This window comes from Pristis pectinata, chromosome 24 (genome assembly GCF_009764475.1).
Source record: "Pristis pectinata isolate sPriPec2 chromosome 24, sPriPec2.1.pri, whole genome shotgun sequence".
In the NCBI taxonomy this organism is placed as follows: Eukaryota; Metazoa; Chordata; class Chondrichthyes; order Rhinopristiformes; family Pristidae; genus Pristis; species Pristis pectinata.
In genome coordinates this window covers 33,998,907-34,022,051 of record NC_067428.1, presented here as the reverse complement: position 1 = coordinate 34,022,051, position 23,145 = coordinate 33,998,907, and the positions used below count along the sequence as shown (strand labels likewise).

The 23,145-nt window shown below is 46.4% G+C and overlaps 1 protein-coding gene across 1 annotated transcript in view; it reads right to left on the bottom strand.

Moving 5' to 3' along the window:
* myo1f (myosin IF) overlaps positions 1-23,145 on the bottom strand; it is a 121,935-nt gene that overhangs the window by 15,277 nt on the left and 83,513 nt on the right. The window contains exons 16-23 of the mRNA XM_052037594.1: positions 15,793-15,874; positions 13,526-13,632; positions 11,287-11,385; positions 7,934-8,078; positions 7,603-7,717; positions 5,745-5,914; positions 5,201-5,346; positions 3,815-3,961 (exon numbers count right to left, since the gene is read on the bottom strand). Coding sequence (XP_051893554.1) covers positions 3,815-3,961; positions 5,201-5,346; positions 5,745-5,914; positions 7,603-7,717; positions 7,934-8,078; positions 11,287-11,385; positions 13,526-13,632; positions 15,793-15,874 — 1,011 coding nt within the window. The remainder of the gene's footprint in view (positions 1-3,814; positions 3,962-5,200; positions 5,347-5,744; positions 5,915-7,602; positions 7,718-7,933; positions 8,079-11,286; positions 11,386-13,525; positions 13,633-15,792; positions 15,875-23,145) is intronic.

The window sequence follows — 23,145 nt, the reverse complement described above, 5'->3', positions numbered from 1 at the left end:
TTTCTGTACTCTATCAATTCTCTTCAAATTCCAAAAGACCTTTATCAAATCACCATAATTCAGGAAAGAGAAACGCATTTTGTGTAATCTCTCCTCTTGGAATCTTGGCAACGTTCGGTGAGTTTGCCTGTCTCTCCTTCCAAGGATTAGTATATTCTTTTTAAGGTGTTGGGTCTGGTACTGTGTACAATGGTTTAATCAGTGCTTTCTGCAGCTGGAGTGAAAAATCCTCTTTATTTATTCCAGTTCTCTATTTGATTTTTATTTAGTCCCTGACCATTTCAGTTTGGTAATCCTTGTACTGGGACCCTGAAATATATTTGGACCCCTGACCCTAGATGTTCACTATTTAAACAGTAGTAACTTTTGGCACATACAGGTGACCTCAGCCTTACCAACGTTCAATGCTTCTGCCCATTCACTTAACCCATTAATGTCTCTGTAAATTATCTCCGGTACACATAGATGAAAAACCATCAGATAAAAGCAAAAAATGTTGGAAATATTCAGGTCAAGCAGCATTTATAGAAAGATAACATCTGTGTCGTGGTCATGCTGTTTCTCTCTTCAATGCTGCCTGACCTGCTGAACATTTTCAGGACTTTCATTTTTATTTTGTGTTTCCAGAACATGTAATACTTTTCTTCATTTACCATCAGTCTCTGTGTCATGGCTCAACTTGGACACATGGCTTGTTGTGTTATCGAGTAAACAGTAATGTTAATGACGAGCTGATCCCCGGTACAGATCCTTGTGGACACCACTGGTTAATTCTTTTCAACTTCAACCTTTAGTTTTACTTTGCTGTTCCCGAATCAATTAACTCATTAACTTGTCATCAGTTTCATGAGATTTACTTTAGCTCTGGTCTCGCATGTCGATCCATACTGAATGCCTCTGGAAGACCACACAGACTAAATTTAGGAAAACTCCACTGCCTACTACGTTAGTTAGAAGACTAAAAAATTCAAAATCCGGTGCTCACCAACTTCTGAACCAAGGAATCTTGAGGCACCTGTAACGCCTGCTCCTCAGTAACCCCAGGACTCAGCATCTTTCTCCAGCGGTTAGGACTGGCAAGGACTGTGACCTCTGATACAGACACATCGCAGCGCCCCAGCTACTGGCATCTGCTCATGCCCACTTCGGAGTTTTTGGTCACTAGATGAAACCCAACTAAATCTCCAAATGGATCCAAAAGGGGGCAAGTATTTGAGGTGGTGCATGTGTGTGTGTACTGACAGTGCACCCTTGAAAGGAACGATGTTCTCTGGGGAATTATTATGAATCTCCTGTGACCCTTGCTTTATACACAAAGGCCCTGGGAACCAAAAGAAAGTAATTAAATCAGACATGACAATGGCATGGAATCATAGAGCTGTACAGCACAGGCCCTTCGGCCCATCGTGTCTATGCCGACCACCATGCCCATCTATGCCAATCCCACACCTGCAGCAATTCCGTCTCTCTCTGTGCCCTGCTCGTTCAGGTACTTGTCCAGATGTAGTTCCTGTTCCTGCCTCCACCACTTCCTCTGGCAGCTCGTTCCAGACACCAACTACTCCCTGTGTGAAACATTTACCCCTCAGATCCCCATTAAACCTCCTCCATCTCAGCTTAAACCTGTGCCCTCTAGTTCTAGACTCCCCTCCCAGACTCTGGCTATCTTCTCTATCAATGCCCCTCATAATGTTATAAACCTCTGTAAGATCCCCCCTCAGCTTCCTACACTCAACCTGTCCAGTCTACAGCCCTCCGTTCCAGGTAACATCCTGGTGAATCTCCCCTGCACTCATCCTTCCTGTGGTGTGGTGACCGGCGCTGTGTGTCATACTTTAGGTGTGGTGCAAGCAATGTTTTGTCCAACTGCAACATGACGTTCCAGCTCTTAAACTCAATGCCTCAGCCTGTGAAGACAAGCATACCAAATGCCTCTTTCACTACCCTGTCCAGCTCTGGTGCCACTTTCAGGAAGTTTGGGACTTGCACCCCAAGGTCTCTCTGTACATCAATGCCCCTATGGTCCCTGCCATTGACTGTATATGTCCTAACAGAATTTGACCTCCTGAAGTGCATCACCTCACACTTGTCTGTATAAATTCCACCTGCCACTGCCCTGCCCGGCTTCCCAGCTGACCTGTGTCCCACCACATCTTTAAACAATCTTCTTTGCTACTCACACCTCCACCCATTTTTAGAACCATAGAACACTACAGCACAGAAAACAGGCCATTCGGCCCTTCTAGTCTGTGTCGAAACTTTATTCCGCTAGTCCCATTGACCTGCACCCAGTCCATAACCTCCAGACCTCTCCCGTTCCATGTAGCTATCCAATTTATTCTTAAAACTTAAGAGTGAGCCTGCATTTACCACGTCAGATGGCAGCCCGTTCCACACTCCCACCACTCTCTGAGTGAAGAAGTTCCCCCTAATGCTCCCCCTAAACCCTTCCCCTTTCACCCTAAAGCCATGTCCTCTCGTACTTATCTCTCCTAGTCTAGGTGGGAAGAGCCTATTCACATTTACTCTGTCTATGCCCCTCATCATTTTGTGTCATCAGCAAACTTACTAATCATATCTCGTACATTCTCATCCAAGTCATATATCACAAACAGCAAAGGTGCCATCCCGATCCCTGTGGTACACCACTGGTTACAGACTTCCAGTCAGAGAAACACCCCCCAACCACTACCCTCTGCCTCTCTCTACACACAGCTGAGATCCGGTGATCTGGCTGCACTTGTGCTGCTTAGAGACCTGAAGCTCAAAGGTCAGAACTAATCCCTTCATTGTGATCACAGTCCCCAGCCCATTGAACCGAGCTCAGGGTTCTGGGCTGGTGTTGAGAACCTCGAGGCCGTGCACGGAGCAGACAGAAGCCCTGCGGATAGGTGCCCCCTCTGTGGGATGGTCTGTGGGTCCCTCATTGTCCTCACTCAGTACCTCCAAACCCGCAGAAGTAGGTGGGGAGCAAGCCGTCCTTCATCCCAAGGGACTACTGAAGGAGGAGGGAGATGAGGAGGCTGATGCGGAGCAGGAGTACCAAGGCCATGGCCCCAATGACCTACTTTCTCTGTAATTTCTTGAACACCTATAAAACTGCAGAGCGCAGGTACCAGACCACAGAACTCAGGTGGTTCTGTTGTACTGTCCTGGCTTTTGATGGCACACACTGGGATGGAGCATGAGGAGATGTATAAGAGTTTCTCCACTGGGGCAAATACATTCTTGGTGAAGGGACAGGGTTGTCCCCTGACGGACTATACCGAGGTCCACTGGCAGTAGTGAAGGGGCTTCTCCTGATGGGGACATTGGCAGCCACTTTGTGGGCCTTGCTAGGCTCAGGATGGGCCAGGGAAGGGAAATACAAAATACTGAGGCATTTCTCATAGTTTTCCATTATAACAGTCGCAATAAAAGGCTAGAAGTTCTCATTTCCATTATCAGAACAGGTCAAGTAACATGACGTTCTGGTACAGTGTACCCCCAGGTTTTGGTAGTTTGGGTAACAGAGATTTGCCCTCACTGAAAGCACAGATCACAACCAAAGATTTTGAGATATGGAATAAAAATTCACTGCTGCAGACTCTCTGTGAGAAAAAAATAATTAAATAAGCACAAAGCCTGAAAGAAACAACAAATTTTGTCAATTTTTGTCAAGGTTTCACGTTATGAAAATCCTAATACGGACAATTTTCGAAGAGCACATCCCCTCCAATAACGTGGGGCTGTAGCATATCATAAGCAGTTGTCTGTAAGTTTGAATATTTATCCTAATAGCCGAGAAAGGAAAACAAACAGGGTGTATTCTTACGAGTCAGAGAAGTTGAGCTTTAACTTTTGACGTGTGAGTTCTTCAGTTCGTTTGCACAGAAGACTAACGAATTCAGTCTTAAAGATGGACTCCAGGAGGCTGTCGTATTCTGGTTCATGCAGGACAATGAAATCATCCTGCCTGGTGCTAAAGTAAAAGCAACACACAACCAATCAGTTCACGTATCATCCCCCACGGGCAACGGTGGCTGCTTACAACAGAAAGGTTTGAAATAGTTAACTGAGAAAAGGAATTAATTAGTGGTCATAAACAATGGGAATCAGGATATTTCTGAGTTCTCTCGAAGCCGGAGGTTGAGATGGTCCACCTCAGATCACAATGCCGTTGGCAAACTGTTCTCAGATTTGGAATGGCTGCTGAGATTGGCTCAGCTGATTCTGACATTGCCCACCTGGTTCACAGTCTGGCCGGGGGCACATCATCAAAGTACCTCATGCCTTACCCCTGAGCCACAGGGGGAGTGGAACCAGCTGTTACAGTCAAACGTGGGCAACAATGTCAGTTTGAGCTTTAACAACATGGACAATTTTTAAAAATCCTCCAGGAGATAAGCTTGATTCATTACATTGATATTGTTCTTAGCAACTTAACATTTTTTCATAATTTTATCAAAGTGCAGGGTAATGGTGCTCAACAGGTGAAGTATACTTGAATGTGATGTCATGGTAAGCTCACTGTGAGGGCCCTGTACTCCCAGAGGGACTGGTCCCTGGAGTGGGCAATGGGTTGAGGTGTCCTGCTGTGAGAAGCCAGGAGCTGCTCGTCCTTCCTCACTGGAATAAGGGCCAAGTCAGGAATGTTCCAGGATGACTGCACCCCAAGGGCTGTCAGGAAGTGTCTGGACGCTGACGAAGTGACTTTCAGAAAGGTGGAAATTCACCCTTGGTCCAGTGTGCAGTCACAGTGACACATATGGGTTTAGCACAAATAACCAAGGTCAGATAATCTCTCAGGTGTCAAGTGGCGCTGCTGCTGCTTTCAGGGTTTGGGTCAGAGGCTCCACACTACAGATTCCACTCTTTACTTCTCAGAGGTCCCTCTTGTAAGTGATCATAGGAAATTCCAGTAAGTAGAGCGGGAAAGAAATTCCGTGATGCACATTGGCAGTGTGGCACTGTGAGGAATTGGGCAAAACGGACCAGTTCCCACAGCTCACTGCTCTCAGCAACTTAAACACCCCCATCCAGGGTGAAATGTGGACCTGCAGGAAGGTAAGGGGGACACTATTCCTTTGACTAAGGGCTCAGAACGTGTGGGATGTGAGGGAGGGTGTGCCAGGGCAGTAGGCTGCCCACCAGTGGAATACCCAGGCTGGGGGTATGCCAGCCATTTCAGGAAGATGGCAAGTAGGTGAGGTTACCACACCTCATTGACACAGCAGTGATGTTCTGAATATCAACCTTCCTCTTCAGGACCTCCTTGATCTGACCCTTTTCAGGTCCCTTCTTAACCTTTTCTCGACCAATTAGATAAATGTGCTTTGGAGATAGTATAAGGTCACGCTTTATTCCCTGAAAAATACAATTCAATGTAAGAATTATAAATTAATGCCAAAAACATGGTGAATTATTGCCAACACAGGTAAATGAATGAATGCATTGAATGCATTGGTGCTGCTGCATCTGTAAGTTGTCTTACTGGAAGATGCAGAACAAACAAATATCATGGGTTGACACACAAACACGTGTGGGTGTCCCTGCAGACCTCATGTATGTTCCTGCATGAACAAATATTCTACATCAAAGTTACTCTGTACTTTGGGCAAAGCTCAGTGTCCACGTGAAGGTTATTGGTGGGGACGGATGGGAGAATTAATGAACACAATGGGTGGAGTCTAACAGAAGTAACACAGGACACCAGGCCACCTTTCTCCTCTCCTTTACTTAAAGGTACAATGATCAACTCCTACCTTAAATCTTCGATCAAACTTCGTGACAGAGTCTGCAAAATCTATCCTTTCCCGCTTGCCGAGGAACTGTCGGAGCTCTGGCCTGTCTTCAATGCCAAGGTAGTCACCAACAAAGTTTCGGTTAATACTGTTCCGTCGTCTCTCTTTGAAGTTGAAAAGAATGCTGGAGGCTGGAACAACCAACAATAAAACCACCGTCATTTCACCAGTGTGAGTGACAGGAGCCTCGGGGAAGTGACAATAACTCCCTGATTTTGTATTAAATCCAAACTTCTGTACGCAGGCAGAGTACAGCAGACGGAGTATGGCAGAGAGAGTATGGCAGACGGAGTACACAGGCAGAATACTGCAGATGAGACAAAGCTTAGAGGTGTGGTGACCTGTGAGGTGAATGGTAATAAGACTTCAGGAGCATGTGGATAGGTTGGTGGAGTTGGCTGGACATGTGCTTGTACATCTAATGTAGACAATGTGAGGTGTCACAATTCTGTTGCAAGAACAAGGAGGGGAAGTATAAAGTGGTGGACAGAATTCTGAAAGGGACACAGGGACAGTTTTGGGGGTTTATGTCCATAAATCATTGAACCTGGCCGAGCAGGTTGAGAAGGCACGCTGATCCTGTCCAAGGGAAAGGAAGCCATACTGACCCTTTCTAAACAGGTTTGGCCACAGCTGGAGGACCATGTCTGGTTCTGGGACGCACTTCAGGGAAGCTGTGAAGCTTTAGAGAGGAGCAGAGCAGATTTACCAGAATGAATCCAGGGATGTTGGTGGACTGGAGAAGCTGGGGCTGTTCTCATTGGAAAAGAGGGGGTTGTGAGGGGATCAGATGGAGGTGTTTAAAGTCATGAGCGTATTGACAAGAGAGGAACGGTGCCCATTGGTGGAGGAATCAAGAACCGGGGGCACAGAGTAAAGGTGACTGGTTAACAAACACAGTAAAGTGACACAAGGACAAACTTTCTCTCACTGTGAGTGGTTGGGATCTGGATACCATTGCCAAGGGTGGGAGTGGAGCCAACTCCCACTCTGGCTGTCAGTTGGTCTTGAAAGGAAGAGAATTGGCAGGGCACAGAGAGAGGGCAGCTGAGGGTCATTGGGGAAGTACGTCTGCGCGGAGCTGGCACGGTCTGCTGGGCAGCATGGCTCTCTCCTGTGCTCCTGGGATATGCCTTCACCAGAGGGAGAGTGTGTTCACTGGAGGCCAGGTCAGCAGGCTGAGCTCTTGCAGCGTAATGCAGAAAAACGTCCAGTTTGACATTTTGGGAACAAGGATTGTGAAAGGATGTTTAGTTCAGAAATTGAACAGGGAACGTGGTGAGTTTTGCCAAGTGCACGTCTTGCAGTTGTACAATTTGTATTAGAATCAGTACAGGACCATGGCAACGGCAGGATATATTTCTGGTATTTTGTTCAAAGTTATTGCTGAGACTTTGTCCTCAGTCACTTATGTGATGTGCACTAGGAATCACTGCACATTTCTGGAAGATAATCTGGTTAATTTCTGTTCCAGGTCCAATGAGGGTCAGGATTGACAGATACTGGGATTGGCTTCCAATTGTACAGTTGTGTCCTAGAACAGGTGGGGGCGGGGTGGGGGTGGCATTCAGGCAGTGCTGAGCACAGAACGTCCAGGACCCATGACATGGGACATGGAGACGTGAGTAGCACTCCCGCTCCATCATAAGACACCATCTGGTCTATTCTTCGCCTCTTTGAGTGCTGTAGACCAGACAATCAACTCCATCTGACAGGCTTAAAGCAGCTTAAAGTCTGATATAACTGGACCCATTGACCAACGTTTATTGTTTCTTCATCTACATATGACTAATGACGACTACTTCTGTCAGTGTTTTACCTTCTTCTCTCATCTGTTCATACTTTCTCCGTGCTATATACTTCCTCCAAGCCTTTTGAATGGTTCTTGCGAATCGATCAAACTTCCGTTCTCTCATCTCCTCCAGAAGGAAAAGCTGGAATTTCACCACATTAGATGGTTAGCAACAGGGTGAGAGAGGGAGGAAGCAGTTACACTGGGGCACGTCGCTGGTCGGTGTGCTGACCTGGTGAAGGGTCAGTCAAAGCTACTCATCCACACAGCTCTGGCTGCCTCCTGTAAACCAATCAGGTGAGAACGCTGAGCCCCCAGCTCGTTTAAAGTATGAACTTAATCCACAGCAGTAACTCACTGATTCTGGATTCTTTATAAATATTTTACTTCTCCCCATCTGGTACTGGTCGGTGTCCATGTTGACAGAATGAAGCAAGTGCTGAGCACCTTGCCGCTCGTCACCACGCCAACGGGGCCAGGTCTCTGGTGTTAGGATAGCGTACCTTGAAACAAGGGCACAGATACTTTAGTCAAAGGGGAAGGTGGTCGACATGTCTCTGCATGAGAGTAAAAACATAACCACTGCAAACCTTTTCTTATGTCACACTGATATACCATCTCCGTTTCCCAGTTCCCACATCCACAGCTAACTGGGGAAGCCCAGTGCTCTGAGCTTTGGCCAGTTACATGCCCTGCTGTACTTTTTCCATCACCAATCACCTGAAATGTCCTTTGCCCATCTGTATTCACCTCCACAACCCTCTGTAACCAAACGAGGTACGCGTCAAAGACAAACACTTCACTATGACGTGAGAAAAAGAAGCAGGAGGAGGCCACTTGGCCCTTTGAACCTACCCCATTCATTGAGAACATGGCCGATCTTCTCCCTCAGCACCAACCTCCTGCACTGGTTCCACATCTCTCAGTTCCCTTAATGCCAGAAATCTCTCTGCCTCTTTCTTGAACGTACTCAGACTGAGCTTCTTGAGTGCAGAATTCCAAAGATTCACCACTCCTGAGTGATGAACTTTCCCTAATCTCAGCCCCAAACAACCACCCCTTACACCGAGATGGTGCTTCTTCATTCTAGACTCCTCAGGGGATGCATTTTCCCTGCACCTGGCCTGTGGGGCCCTGGCAGAGTTTCAATGAAATTGCCTCTCACTTTTGTGAGGATTACTCAGTCTCTCCTCGTACAGAGAACCTTCCCATCCAGGAACCAGCACAATGACCCTTTACTGCACTCCCTCTAAGTACATCTGACCTTAGGTAGGGAGACCAAAGTTGTCCACTGACTCCAGGTGTGGCCTCTCCAAGGCCATGTACAGCTGCAGTAAGACTTTTTTAGTCTTGTACTCACCCTCTTGTAATAAAGGTTAACATTAATCACTTGTGGCATCTACATGTTGACTTTCAGTCACTAGTGGACAAGTACGTCCATCTCCCTTTGAACATCAGCACTGCCCAAACTCTCATCATTTAACACATACTGCGCTGTTCTTTTCACTGAAGGGGATGAGTTCATATTCTTCCGCACTAATTCAATCTGCCACGTTCTCACCCACTCACCCAGCTCGTCCATACACCCTCAAATCTGCTTTACATCCTTGTCATTACTCACAATCCTGCCAACCTGGAGAAGTAACATTTGGTCCCCTCAACTAAATCTTTGCACAGTTAGTGACGACTGGGGCCCCACTCTTGATCCCTGCCGTACTCTGCTAGTCACGGCTCCCAACCTGACAATGATCCGCTGTTTGCTTTCTGTCTGAGAACCAGGTAAAGGGTTGGATTGCGTTAGATGCGGCCCTTGCTTTGTTGTGTTTCTGTGGGGTGCCTGTGTTACACTTCCCCATTGCAGCAGTGTGGCTCCCCATAAACCTCGAGTTGTCCCTGCCCTGGTCACCCCATGAGCTGGAGTTGTCCACAGCAACAACCTGGCCTTAGGAGGCTGATGCAGAGACCCTGCCTGTGCACTGCACTTGACAGCCTCCTGACAGCTCCTTCTGTCAGAGACCACGCCCACTGACCATAAATGCCTCTGATCATCAGAAACCTTCAGGAACACTCGTAATATGGTTATACAATTAAAAAAATAAAATTACTTCAAAAAATTTATTTATTTTAAACACAGTTATGTAAATTAACTAAAACATTAATTACAAGTATCCCTCAATTTACAGATTTTCACTCTAACGTGGTTGACTCTCTGGAGGATGTGCCTTTGATTATGGAGCTATTTGTTGGTGTGCTGGACAGTGGGCAGGTACCCGGGAACCATTTCATCCAGTCTTCCTCATTTACAAGATATTGCTTCACAAAACATTTTACAGGAACACTTTCCTTTCTTAAATCGAGGAATATCTGTAATAATACTGAAAGGAAAGGTGAAAAAAACAAAGCACTTGGCTTCACTTTCCGTTCTAAAGGTCACTGCCCTGGTGTAAGACTGAGAGACCCCAGACCCAGAGTGATCAGGAACTGCCTCCAGACTCGGACACTTGGAGACAACTAACATCTGAGCTCCAGCACATCCCATAGTTCTGCAATCCCAGAAATCCAGAGCAGACTGACTCTTGCATTGGAGCTAGCCAGAATCTCCCCCCAGGATTCACTCACTAACCAGAGGCTGTCCCGGGATTTGTAACTAGCCAGAGGTTCCTATCGGATTCAGTAACTAACTGGACATTCCCCTTGGACTCAGTAACTAACCGGAGGCTCTGATCGGATTCCATAAGTAGCCGGAGATTCCCCGGGGATTTAGTAACTAGTCATCACCCAATCTGGACCAATAATTCACAATTTCAGTGACTCTCCTGATTTAACCAAAGATATTCAGTCGACAGATAGTAGTTGAAAATAAAACAAACCGTAGATGCTGGAAAGCTAAAATAAAAACAGAAAATGCTGGAAACACTCAGCAGGTCGGGCAGCGTCTGTGAAAGAGAAACACACTTAACGTTTCAGGTTGAAGACCTTTTGTCAGAACAGCTCTGATGATGGGCCTTTGACCTGAAACATTGACTCTCTCTTTTCCCACAGATGCTGCCTGACCTGCTGAGTGTTTCCAACACTAACAGTCAATAGTCAACCTCCAGGAATTAAAGATGGTCTCCTGGATACTGCTGTGGCAAATCATGGAGAGGCTTAACACTTGTTCAAATAGAAATCTTTAGATACTTTCCTTCATTCATTACAAAAATTTTGAAGACTTGAAAAAGCCACTTCTTTCACTTATTCATTCATTGGATGGTTCTCAGCAACATCAGTATCTACGGCTCCTGAACCAAGAGGGCAGTTAGGAGTGAAATGCATTGCTGTGGTCTGGAGTCACATATTGCCCAGAGTGGGTAAGTTAGCAGACACACTACCTTAAAGAATCCAGCAGAATTTTACATCTGTCTGGCAGTTTCACTGTCAACATTGTCATTTATTTTGCTGTATTTAAATCCCTCAGTTTGGCAGGACGGATTCGATCTGAAGCCTTTGGATCATTGGTTCAGGCTTCTGAAGGCTGGGTCAAAAACCTACCCCTGCTCCCACAGGTTGGGACAGGTGGTTCTGGGAGGTCTTGTGATAAAACTACCAAGAAGGTATCCAACCAGAGTCCGCATTCCTATAAAACTGTGCATAAAGGTAATGAAGGTTTGTGCTCTCAGTACCTGTGAGCGCAGATACTGCCTCAGTAAGAAGCCTTAAATAACAAGGTACCTCTGTATGAATTTTGGGAAAGGTCTTCTATAGGCAAAGCCAGCTCGCCGCACTCGAATGTTTTCTTTCAGTCCCAGGTATTCAACTTGATGCTTTACTCTGAGAGATTTTGGATTGAAAATAGAGGTCAGAAACAATGTCACTTCCTCAGTCAAAGATAGGAATTCTTACTGTCAGTTAGATACACATGGATTTATCATTATGGCTTCAAACTACAGATATGTTCACACAGGTAGAGTAATTGGGAACTCATCTCATCACATCCACTTTGCCTAATCCCAGGCAAACATAACAAACTGGCAAGAGAATGCCCCAAGGACCCACAGATGTCTATGGGTGATCCAAAGGAACTTAGAGTTAGAAGGATACAGTTTACCAGCACAGAGCCTGCTTCCCTTCAGGATATTGACTGTTACATGGGAGAAGAATCCTGGCCTCAGGGGGGTCCTGGTTCGGCTAGTCAACGATCAGCATATTTCTGAGTTGCGATCTTTCTTATCTTTGGTCTCATTTTACCAGAGTAGGTCTATCAGAGTAGATTGGTCTAGCTTCCACTTCCCAGCAAAATGTACATTTGCCTGATTGACCTTGCTAGTAGGGAGATTAATCTTCAGCTGGTCCCTCAACAGGTAACAGACGTGAATTTGGGTCTTTGCTTGTAGCACAGTGAAACTTGTTCCTCCCGCTGGTAAGTAGCACAATGTTTTGCATTAGGATCATTGCCCTGACCATATGGGAGCAGGTTAGGCATCATGGAATAATCAGTGGCTGCTTACTTCCCTGTGGGACCCTGTATCCAAACACCCAGGGTCCTCCCTGGGCACAGGCTGAAAACTGGGCCCATCTTGTGATGCAGAAGTTAAGCCGTGTCTATTTGGTGTCTATTTGTTTTAACCTGAATTGACAATGGGTTTAGTTTGATGTGAAGTTGGGGAGAACAACAGAAGCATTCAGCCTTTCTTCCCTGATGTTAAAAACTGAAAGGTTTCACTCCTTCATTCACAATCAGACGGGGTAGTTTAAGAACCAACAACTGACAGATTTATTCAATGCCTGGGGAAAGTTGTCCTTCTAAGCTCAAAAATTGTGGATGAGAAAAGGCTGAGTGGAAGGAAAATCGAGGGGGGTGGGGTGGGGTGGGGAGGATGTGCCTTCAGTGAGTCTGGCCAGAACGTGTATGAATGAGTCCCTGATCCTCGAAACCATGCAACTGGGGGCGGGGGGGGGGGGGGGGGGGGGGGTGGGGGTGGGGTGGCTGGCAAAAATAGTTGCAACTCCATCCTGCGATTATTGAACCCAAGAGAAGTACTAAACATGAAACATTGCACCTACAGATCTGGGCAAAAGTTTCGTAGCTAATTGGTCAGATGATTAATCATTTGTTTTCAAAGTCAAAGTCAAGTTTATTGTCATCTGCACAAGTACATGTGTGCACAGGTGCAATGAAAAACTTCCTTGCAGCAGCATCACAGGCACAGAGCATTAGATACATATTCACAAGAAAAACATAAATTAAACATAAATCAGACAAAATTATACAAGAAAGACCACAATTAGAACAAAAACAAAGTCCATTGTAGTGCAGTGATCAAAGTGGTCACAGTGTTGCTATACTGAGGGAGTGATAGGGTTGCGCCAGTTGGTTCAAGAACTGAACAGTTGAAGGGCAGTAGCTGTTCCTGAACCTGGTGGTCAAATGCAGGCAAATGGGACTGGCTCAGGAAGACACCTTGGTCGGCATGGACCAGATGGGCCGAAGGGCCTGTTTCTATGAAAATTTCTTTGCTGAAGACCCTTTGTCAGATTGTTCACAGGGCCATTGACCTGAAACATTAACTCAGTTTCTCTCTCCACAGATACTGCCTGCCCTGCTGAGTGTTTCCAACATATTCTGAGTTTATTAACTCAATTTACGTCCTGCTGGTGCAAGTTTGTGGAGATTTCTTCTGCTGTTTATTCTGAGCATGTGGGACATTTTCCTCATTGCTGGTTCTCCTGATTTTAAAATCAGAGGTTTACTAGACTGATTTGTTGGATATAAAGAGACAATCTAATCATGTGGACAGTTCCACAATGTCCACCTGGTGTCACGTGCAGTCAGGCCCCAAGTTCCTTGCAGTTATCCACCAGCACATGGAGATAACTGTGGAAAGCCCAAACATTCCCACTGAAGGAGAACACATCTTGTAATGGCAATAAGAATAAATGTTGTCGGACAAACTAAATCAATAAAACTGACCTGTTCTCCTCCCAGTCCTTTGGCTTCTTCGTCTCGTTAGGCTTTATGCAGCGAATGTAGTGGGGAGTACACTTCATTAACCTGCTTACCAGGTCATTTGCTTGTTTCTAGATCAGAGAAAAGAATTAACAATTTTATACAGTACCCATGGTTTGAAGGCATACGTGAAAAGAAAACCAAAACCTTCCAAACAAGGAACCATTCTTGTCCAGTGTGCAGTTTCACACACCATTGGGGCAGAAGGGGCTAGGATGTACAGTGTTCCTTTTTGAACACGTGTTTGGATGGCAGCTGATCTTCCTGTGGTCTGAGCCCTGAGCAAGCCGGGCACAGAACCAGTTTACTTCTCTGGCTACGTGACGATTTATGCATTCGATCAAACTCCTCTCCCACTCTCTCTGCAGCTTAAAACCTAACATTTTCTCTCTCCCAAACGTTGACTGTTTCTCCTTCTCAGACACTGCCTGACCTGCTGAGTGTTTCCAACATTTTCTGATTCTATTTCAGATTTCCAGCATCTGCAGCATTTTGATTTTCACCAGTGCTTCCTTCTTGCTGCCATTCTACTGAGAGCAGCTTCATGCCGATCAGTGACCTGCCCAAGGCTCAGCTGTCTGATGCCCTATTTAACCGCTGGAAAGTCACGCTCAAGACCTGCATGAACTCAACCGACTGCCATGGTTGAAATCCATGGTTGAAATCCATGGAAGGAGATATCCTTGCAAATCCCTGAACACCAATCCATTCCTAAAACAACCGCCAGCAGCAACACCTCATTCATCTGGGCTGTGGTAATTATTAGGAAAATGTTGACAGTCTTAAAAAAATACCTTTCTAGCTCAAAATCTCTTCAAAGTTTTGGAATCTCCACTAATAAGATCTTCTGATTAGAGTATTTTTACATCAAAATACAGGAAAATTTTATAGATGGATTACAACTAGCTTAAATGGAGTTATTTCTTTATTGATATAGAACATTGGTGAAAACACAGGGTTGGCTCAAATATCCAATGCTCTCCTGACTTGCTGCCTGCTTTTAAAGATCTTTACCTTAGAAACATCTAAAAAAAACTATTAGAAGAGATTTAGATAATTAAAAGGGTTATAAATGTGCAGAGAACACATTAAAATACTGACTACTAATTGAACACAGTGAAACAAGGTGAACTAATTCATTCAGTCCCCTTTCTCACCAGGGTTGGCACCCCTTTCAAATGTGTGGAGAGCCACTGTTCCTACACCAGCCCCCCCGAGCATGGAGCTGTGAGCCCAGGCATCCTGTCAACACATCAGAGCTCTGCCACTGGACTGGAGATGTCCGGGACGTGGAATGTCTGATAGTGGGTGGTTCAGCTCATTCTGAAAGAGCAGGAGTGAGAACATCCTTCCTCAAGCATGGCAGGGTAGAGGAACAAATAAAGGTTGATTTAAACAAAGTCCATCTCCAAACCTCAACCTCACTGGGAAAATCAGATTAGGAGTAGGCTACTCGGCCCCTCAAGCCTCACCTGGTTCAATGTGACCACGGCTGATCTGCCCCAGACCTCATCTCCTCTTCTGTATCAGTTCCCCATCACCCTCGATTCCCTGATCTTTCAAAAACATATCTACTTCCTCTTTAATACCTACAGTGATCCAGCCACCACAAAATTCTGGGGTAGAGAATTCATATACATAAATATTACGCTGATAGTCACAGTGCTCTGCTTTTAACCTTCAATGGAACAAGTGGAAGAGATGCATTCCCTGAAATAAGCCTTAAATTAACAGTCATAAATTTATTTCAGAAAATCATGCAAGCTTTTAATTTCCTGAATGCCTGATTTATTTGATTAAGTAATAATTGAAGTCACCCATTACTTACCTAATTTTTCAACTAATTGAGTTAAACATTACATTTAAATCATCCCTTTACTGCAGAAAATTGATGCAAGCTGCCTGGCAGAGGAACAGGGTGAAGCAGTGATCTCTGCACCCACCAGGTGGCAGACTAGGAAAGGGAATGAGGTCGTGGTTCCCTGCCACGTGCTGGGGACTTGCCGATAACTGAGGAAAGTAGTTCGAAGACGGATTCTGCGGTAATGCAGGAACATATGACTCTGGGAATAAATGACCAGAGCACTCATCATCGCCCCGTTTTCTGCAACAGACACTACAGGGAATGGAACTGCTTCAGGGTCCAAGAGAAGTCTGAGTGCTTTCAGCAACACTATCTCATTAACTTCTGCCCAGTGAAACATCACTGACTTTTAACACATGAAAGATACCTTAATCTTCATGCTTGCTGTAGTTGGTCTGCCTTTCTTCTCATTCTGTAGATTTTCTGGAAACAGTGTTTGAATGAAGGGGCTGGAAGAAGAATCACCCACGGATCAGAACGAGAAAGCACAGAGGCCACTCAGCCCCTCTAGCCCGTCCCTTCAATCAACGTGATCGTGACTGATCTGCGTCAGGCCTCAACTCCTCTTCTGTGCCAGTTCCCTGTGACCCCCAACTCCTAGACCTACCGCCAATACATTTCACCCACTGGTTCTCACCCCTCCCCAACCCACTCCTCAACCCCCTCCCCAACCCCCTCCCCAACCCACTCCCCAACCCCCTCCCCAACCCACTCCCCAACCCACTCCCCAACCCCCTCCCCAACCCACTCCCCAACCCCCTCCCCAACCCCCTCCCCAACCCACTCCCCAACCCACTCCCCAACCCCCTCCCCAACCCCCTCCCCAACCCACTCCCCAACCCCCTCCCCAACCCCAACTGGTCCTGTTCCCCTCTGCCCTTCACCTCTCTTTTAATGGTCCCTATTCCCACCTTCCTTACTCGGAGTCCAGCACCGGTAACCCTTTGTACTCCTGCTTATCTCCCTCCAGTTGCTACCTCCTCCCCTCCCCTCCCCATCTGCCAGTCATCCTTCACCCCGCCTCCTCAGTCCACCAATCACCTCCGGCCTCAGTCTCACCACTCCCCCCCTCCCCTGTATACTGGCCATCTCCCCTCCCCACTCTCAGTCCTGATGTGGCCTTCAACCCAAAACATCAACAATTCTCTCCCCCCATCTCCTGCCCACCACCCCCCACAGATGCTGCTCGATGCCACTGAGTTCCTCTAGTAGATTGTGTGTTGCTCCTCAATGGTTACTTGCTCCATTGCTGTAGCACCTGGTCAGGTTAACACCAGAAGTGTGCAGCACCGAAACCTTTCCTTCCTGAGCAGAAAGTCTGAGTTTGGCAGCTGCGAACATGCGAACGGAAGAAACAGGAGCTGGTGCAGACCCTCGAGTCGTGCCTGATCCTTCACCTCTGCTGCTTTTTCTTGTTCTATCCACAAATATCTTGATTTCCTCAGTATCTAAAACTTCATCGGGTTCTGTATTAAAGATACTGAACACCAATGCCCCCAAATCCCAACACCCTACCACCGGTGGTACCATCTCCCATCATCCTACCACCGGTGGTACCGTCTCCCAACACCCCACCACCGGTGGTACCGTCTCCCATCACCCTACCACTGGCGGTACCGTCTCCCAACACCCCACTACCGGTGGTACCGTCTCCCAACACCCCACCACCGGTGGTACCGTCTCCCAACACCCCACCACCGGTGGTACCATCTCCCATCACCCCACCACTGGTGGTACCGTCTCCCATCACCCCACCACTGGTGGTACCGTCTTCAGCAACTCTGTCCTGAGCTCTGAGCTGCTCCTTTTGACATTCATTCAAGCTGATCTCTTTACCCTAAGCTTATAGCAACTCCTAACAATATATTCTTATTTAAATCATGGAGAGAGACAAAGAGAGAGAGAGACAGACAGACAGACAGAGGGAGAGAGAGACAGAGACAGGCAGAGAAAGACAGAGAGGGAAAGAGAGACAGAGAGAGAGACACACACAGAGAGACAGAGAGACAGAGAGAAAGACAGAGAGAGACACACATACAGAGAGACACAGAGAGGCAGATAGACAGAGAAAGAGACAGTGAGAGAGAGAGACAGACAGAGAGAGAGAGACAGAGAGAGAGACAGAGAGAGAGAGAGAGAGACAGACAGACAGAGAGACACACACAGAGAAAGACAGAGAGAGAGACAGAGAAAGAACATATTTCTGTTCAGTGACAGCATCAGTAAGGGGCTATACTACAGAAACACGGGGATATGTTGGACATGGCTTGTACATGTGATCCTTGAAGTGCTGTGGTCTTTTGTAAGTAATGGGGCTTCAATAAGTGGGTGTGTGGGAGAAATCCCAGCATTAGCTTTTTGTTCAACAGTGAGATAACAGAACATATCAGGTGGGTGGGTGGTGAGTCTTTCCTAATACGTTTACAGGTAAGGTGCAGTGGGGCAGCTTGGTGAGTGGACAAGCACCAGCAGATTATGGGGAGCAGGAGGCTTCCAACTCAATCCCACTCCCTGTCAGGTTTTCTCTCCTGGACTGTCGGGGTGACGATCCCCAGTGGAGTGCAGGCAGAGGAACGTGAGTGGGAGGAGAAAGGTGAGATAGCAATAGTGATGGGGGGGACATGCAAGTGTTTCAGTGGCTGGAGACTCAACTCCAGGATTGAATGTTCCCTCCCAATTGCCAGGGTGAAGGGGAGGGTGGACAGCAGAGGGTGAGGTCCACATTGGGACTGGCAACTCAGGCAGGGAAGGGATGAGGTCCTGCAGGCAGAGCTAGGAGTGAAAAAGCTGGAGCTCAAAGATAGTAATCTCAGGATTACTGCCAGTGCCATGTGCTAACAGGTACGAATGTGTGTCCGGACAGGTGGTGCAGGGAGGGCTTCAGATTTCTGTGGCCTTCCCGAGGACTTGCTGATGCGAGTTGAATGAGTTTGGCTGGAGGAAGAGAACTTCAAAGGGAGCTCAGGAAGGAGAGAAAAAAGGCAGGAAGTGACGTTAGAAAAGCAAAACAAAGTCAGGGAGCAAAGTCACGAGGTGCAGAAAGTTGCCAAAGTGACAAAATTAAGGGCACTCTACCTGAATAAACAAATCAATGGCATAAGTAGAAGTTAACAGGTGCGATCTCATTGCCATTATGGAAAGTGGCAGCAGATTGTCCAAAGTTTGGAACTAAATATTCCAGGGTATTTTACATTTAGAAGGGACAGGCTAAAAGGAAAAGGGGGCAGTTGGTGTATTAATAAGGGAGAAAATCAGTGCAGTAGTGAGAAGTGATCTTGGCTTCACAGATCATGGCGTAGATCACAATGTGGGTCAAGCTTAGAAACAGCAAAGGCCGGAAAAGATTGGTGGGAGTTCTTTACACACCACCAAACTGTAATTGTAACACTAGATGCAGCATAAATCAGGAGCTCGGAGGTGCATGTAACAGGCTACACAGTGATCACAGGGAAATTTAACATACGTAAAGATTGGACATATCAAATTTACTGTAAAAGGAGGAAGATGAATTAATTAAATCTATCGAAGATGCTTTGCGGAATGTCAAAGAACCAACTAGGGAAAAGTTTAATTTGGATCTTGTTTGTACAATGAGAAAGAATTGATTGATTACTTCATGGTAAGTGAAACTTCGGGGAAGAATAATCATAATACGATAGAATTTTATACGAGGTTTGAAAGTGATGTGAAACCAAGGTCTTAAATCTAAATAAAGGAAACCATGAAGGAAAAAGAAGAGAGTTGGCTGTGGTTCATTGAGAGAACACACTGAGAGGCCTGGTGGTGGACAGACAATGGGCGGCAGTTAAAGAAACTGTGCACAAGTTGCAAAAGAAATCTATATTCCTTCAAGGCAAAACAATCCCAAAGGGGAAATGATTCATTTGTGGTTGACAGGAGAAAATGAAAATAGCCTTAAATCAAGGAAGAGGTTTATAAGGTTGCCAAAACTAGCTGAAGGCTGGAGGATTGGGAGTGTTGTGGAGCTCAGCGAAGGATGAGCGAGAAACTGATAAAGGCCAGATAAAGTATGGCTGTAGACCAGAGGGAAACATGAAGATGGACCTTCAGAGTCTTCACAGGTACTTGAAAAGGAAAAGACCACTGAGGGAAAAGGCAGAAGTGGGAGAATTTATGATAGGAAATGAGAAATTGACAAAAATCCTGAGCAATATATTAGAGAGTCAAGGCTCCTGCAAGAACGAGGAACTGACTATTAGTCCAAAAATGGCATTGGAGAAGTTGGTGGGTTTGAAAGGGCCCAGTGAGTTTTGAAAGAGGTGGCTCCAGACATAGTTGGTGCCCTGGATATCATTGTCCAAAGTTCCATCGATTCTGGGATAGCTCCTGTCAACGGCAATGTAGTAAGTGTCATCCCACCATTTATGAAAGGAGGAGGAAGGGAAATGGGAAAGGACTGACCTGTTATTAGATGTGAGGCAGCTGCTGGAATTTATAATAAAAGATGTAACAACAGAGCACCTTGACAAGAATAATATAACTGAGCACAGTCAGCAAGAAGAAATGGCAGATGGAGTTTAATCCGAGTAAGAGTGAGGTGTTGCACTTTGGGAGGTCAAATGTAAGGCGAAAGTACACTATTTATGGCAGGACCCTTAACAGCACTGATATACAGAGGGATCTTGGGATCTAAGTCCATGGTTCCTTGAAATTGGCAACACAAGTATGTAGAGTGGTAAAGAAGGTGTATGGCGTGTTTGCCTTCAGCAGTCAGGGCACTGAATATAAAAGTCAGGAAGTCTTGTTGCAGTTCACTTTAGTTAAGCTGCACTTGGAGTATTGTGTGCAGTTCTGCTCGCCCTGTTACAGGAAGGATGTGGAGGCTTTAGACAGGATGCAGAAGACGTTTATAAAAGCTGCCTAGATCAGATGGTATGCGCTACAAGGGGTTGGACAAACTTGGATTGTTTTCTCTGGAACATCAGAGGCTGAGGGGTGACCTGATAGAGAAGTTTATAAAATTATGAGAGGCACAGATAGGGTAGACGGTGAGTATTTTTTTTCCTAGGGTAGAAATGTCAAATACTAGAGGGCATATCTTTAAGGTGAGAGGGGGAAAGTTTAAAGGAGATGCGCAGGACAATTCTTTTACAAAGAGAGTGGTGGGTGCCTGGACTGCTCCTGATCAGACATTTAAGAGGCTTTTAAATAAGTACATGAATATGCAGGGAATGGGGGGATATAGATTGTGTACTGTCACAAGGGCATCATTTTAGGCACGGACATTGTGGGCTGAAGGGTCTGTTCCTGTGCTGTAGAGTTCTGTGTTCTGTAAGGAGAATCCCTTTGACTAATCTCCCGGAGCTCTTTGAGAATGTGATCAGTAGAACAGGTAAGGGAGATGAGCTGAATTTGGATTTTTAGAAGACTTTCAATAAAGTCCCACACTGGAGTTGGTTAGTTCTCGCAAGTGCGTTTAGGGTAATGCACTGGGCTAGATTGAGGGACTGGGGTAACCGAACGAAAACAAAGATCAGGAATAAACAAATCTTTCTCAGGCTTCCCGGCAGTGATCAGTAGAGTGTCACAGTGATCAGTGGAGTGTCACAGTGATCAGTAGAGTGTCGCAGTGATCAGTGGAGTGTCGCAGTGATCAGTGGAGTGTCACAGTGATCAGTGGAGTGTCGCAGTGATCAGTGGAGTGTCGCAGTGGTCAGTGGAGTGTCACAGTGATCAGTGGAGTGTCGCAGTGATCAGTGGAGTGTCGCAGTGGTCAGTAGAGTGTCGCAGTGATCAGTGGAGTGTCACAGTGATCAGTGGAGTGTCGCAGTGGTCAGTAGAGTGTCGCAGTGATCAGTGGAGTGCCGCAGTGATCAGTGGAGTGTCGCAGTGGTCAGTGGAGTGTCGCAGTGATCAGTAGAGTGCCGCAGTGGTCAGTAGAGTGTCGCAGTGGTCAGTAGAGTGTCGCAGTGGTCAGTGCTTGGACCCAGACATTCACAGTCAATGATTTGGCTGAGGGGACCAAATGTCACATTTCCAAGTGCTAATGATATTAAATTAGATGGGATTGAGAGAAGGATGTGAAGAGGCTTCGGGGAGTTTGGACAAACAGAAGGACTGTACAAAACATGGCAAATGGAATATAAATGTGGAAAAATGTACGGTCGTCACCGAGGTGAACACAGCAGAAACACAGAGCATCCATTGAATGGTGAGGGATGTTGTGCTTGGACACAAGGCAGGATGCAAAGTACATCAGGCAGTTCGGAGGGCAGATGATATGTTGTCTTTTATAATAAAAGGATTTGATAACAGGAGCAAGGAACTGCTGCGAGACTGCACCTGGAGTGTTGTGGAGCAAAAAACAATCTGCTGGAGGAACTCAGTGGGTCGAGCAGCATCTGTGGGGGGAAGGAATAGTCGATGTTTCAGGTCAGGATGCCACATAATTCCTCTCTCCCCACAGATGCTGCTCGACCCGCTGAGTTCCTCCAGCAGATTGTTTGTTGCTCCAGATTCCAGAGTCTACAGCCTCGTGTCTCTCCTGGAACGCTGTGCCCTGTTTTGGTCGCCTTACATAGGAAAGGATATACCGACAATTAGAGGGAGTGCAGAGAAGATTCACCAGTCTGGTTCCTGGGATGGTGGGTATGGCAGCAGAGAGGCTGAGCAGAGTGGGACTGTATTCTCCAGAACTTTGAGAAGAGATCTCATCCAAACTGACAACATTGTTAAGGGGCGTGACAGTCCTGGCCCAAGGGACACTGTCTGAAAATAAGGGGATGGTTCTTCAGGACTGAGATAAGGAAACATTTCTTCACTCTGAGGGTGGTGAATTCTCTACCCTAGAGGGATTCCTAAACGGAGATTGATCGATTTCTGTATATGAAGGGAATCGAGGGACGTGGGGATTTTTCAGAAAGATGGTACTGAGCTGGGAAGTCATTGGATGACGGGACAGGCTCAAAGGGCCAAATATTGATGGCCTTGAGTCAAGTCCTGGCCAACAACCTCAGGGAGAGGGACAGAGGGGGAAAGGGAGAGTATGGAAGGGAGAGGCACAGAAACAGCAATAGGAGATGGACCAAGGAAGGTACAAAATGCCACGTTTGTGCTGGGGGCAGGAAAGAGACAAACAGATTTCTCCTACAGTGGTGGAGGGTCAGGGCAGGGAAACGTTCAGGAACCTGTGGTGTGAAGCAAGGGAAGGACAAAAATGAGACGATGGTCAGGTGAGAAGAAGTTTCCAACAGCACCTGGGAGTTGTGGCTACATGAAGGGAGGTTGTTGTTGTTGTTCCACCCAACACTTGTTCCTTAACTAATCAAGCTCACTGAAAGGGAGCGGTCATCATCACACTGGCTGAGTCAGCCGTGCACTCATCGGTCGCCAGGCTTTCTATGTTGCAAGAGTGACCCAATTTCTACAATACTCTGTTGGATGTAAAGCACAAGGTTTAGAGTTGTGACAGATGTGACAGATGTTTCCTTATCTCAGTCCTGAACTGCCAACCCCCTTCTTCTCAAAACGTGTTCTCTGGTCCCAGACTGTCGGATGTTCAAACCCAGTGCTTGTGCACCAAATCAGCAGGGAAGCTGTGGATGTAAAACAGGAAAATCCCACTCCTGCACAAGTACATTACACCACACAGGACCAGAGTCCGCCCCAGAGTTAACATGGCTTCATAAATAGCATTCACTTTAAGTCAAATAGAACACACAACTGGGAAATGTCGAACACCAACCGTATAAATAAGGCA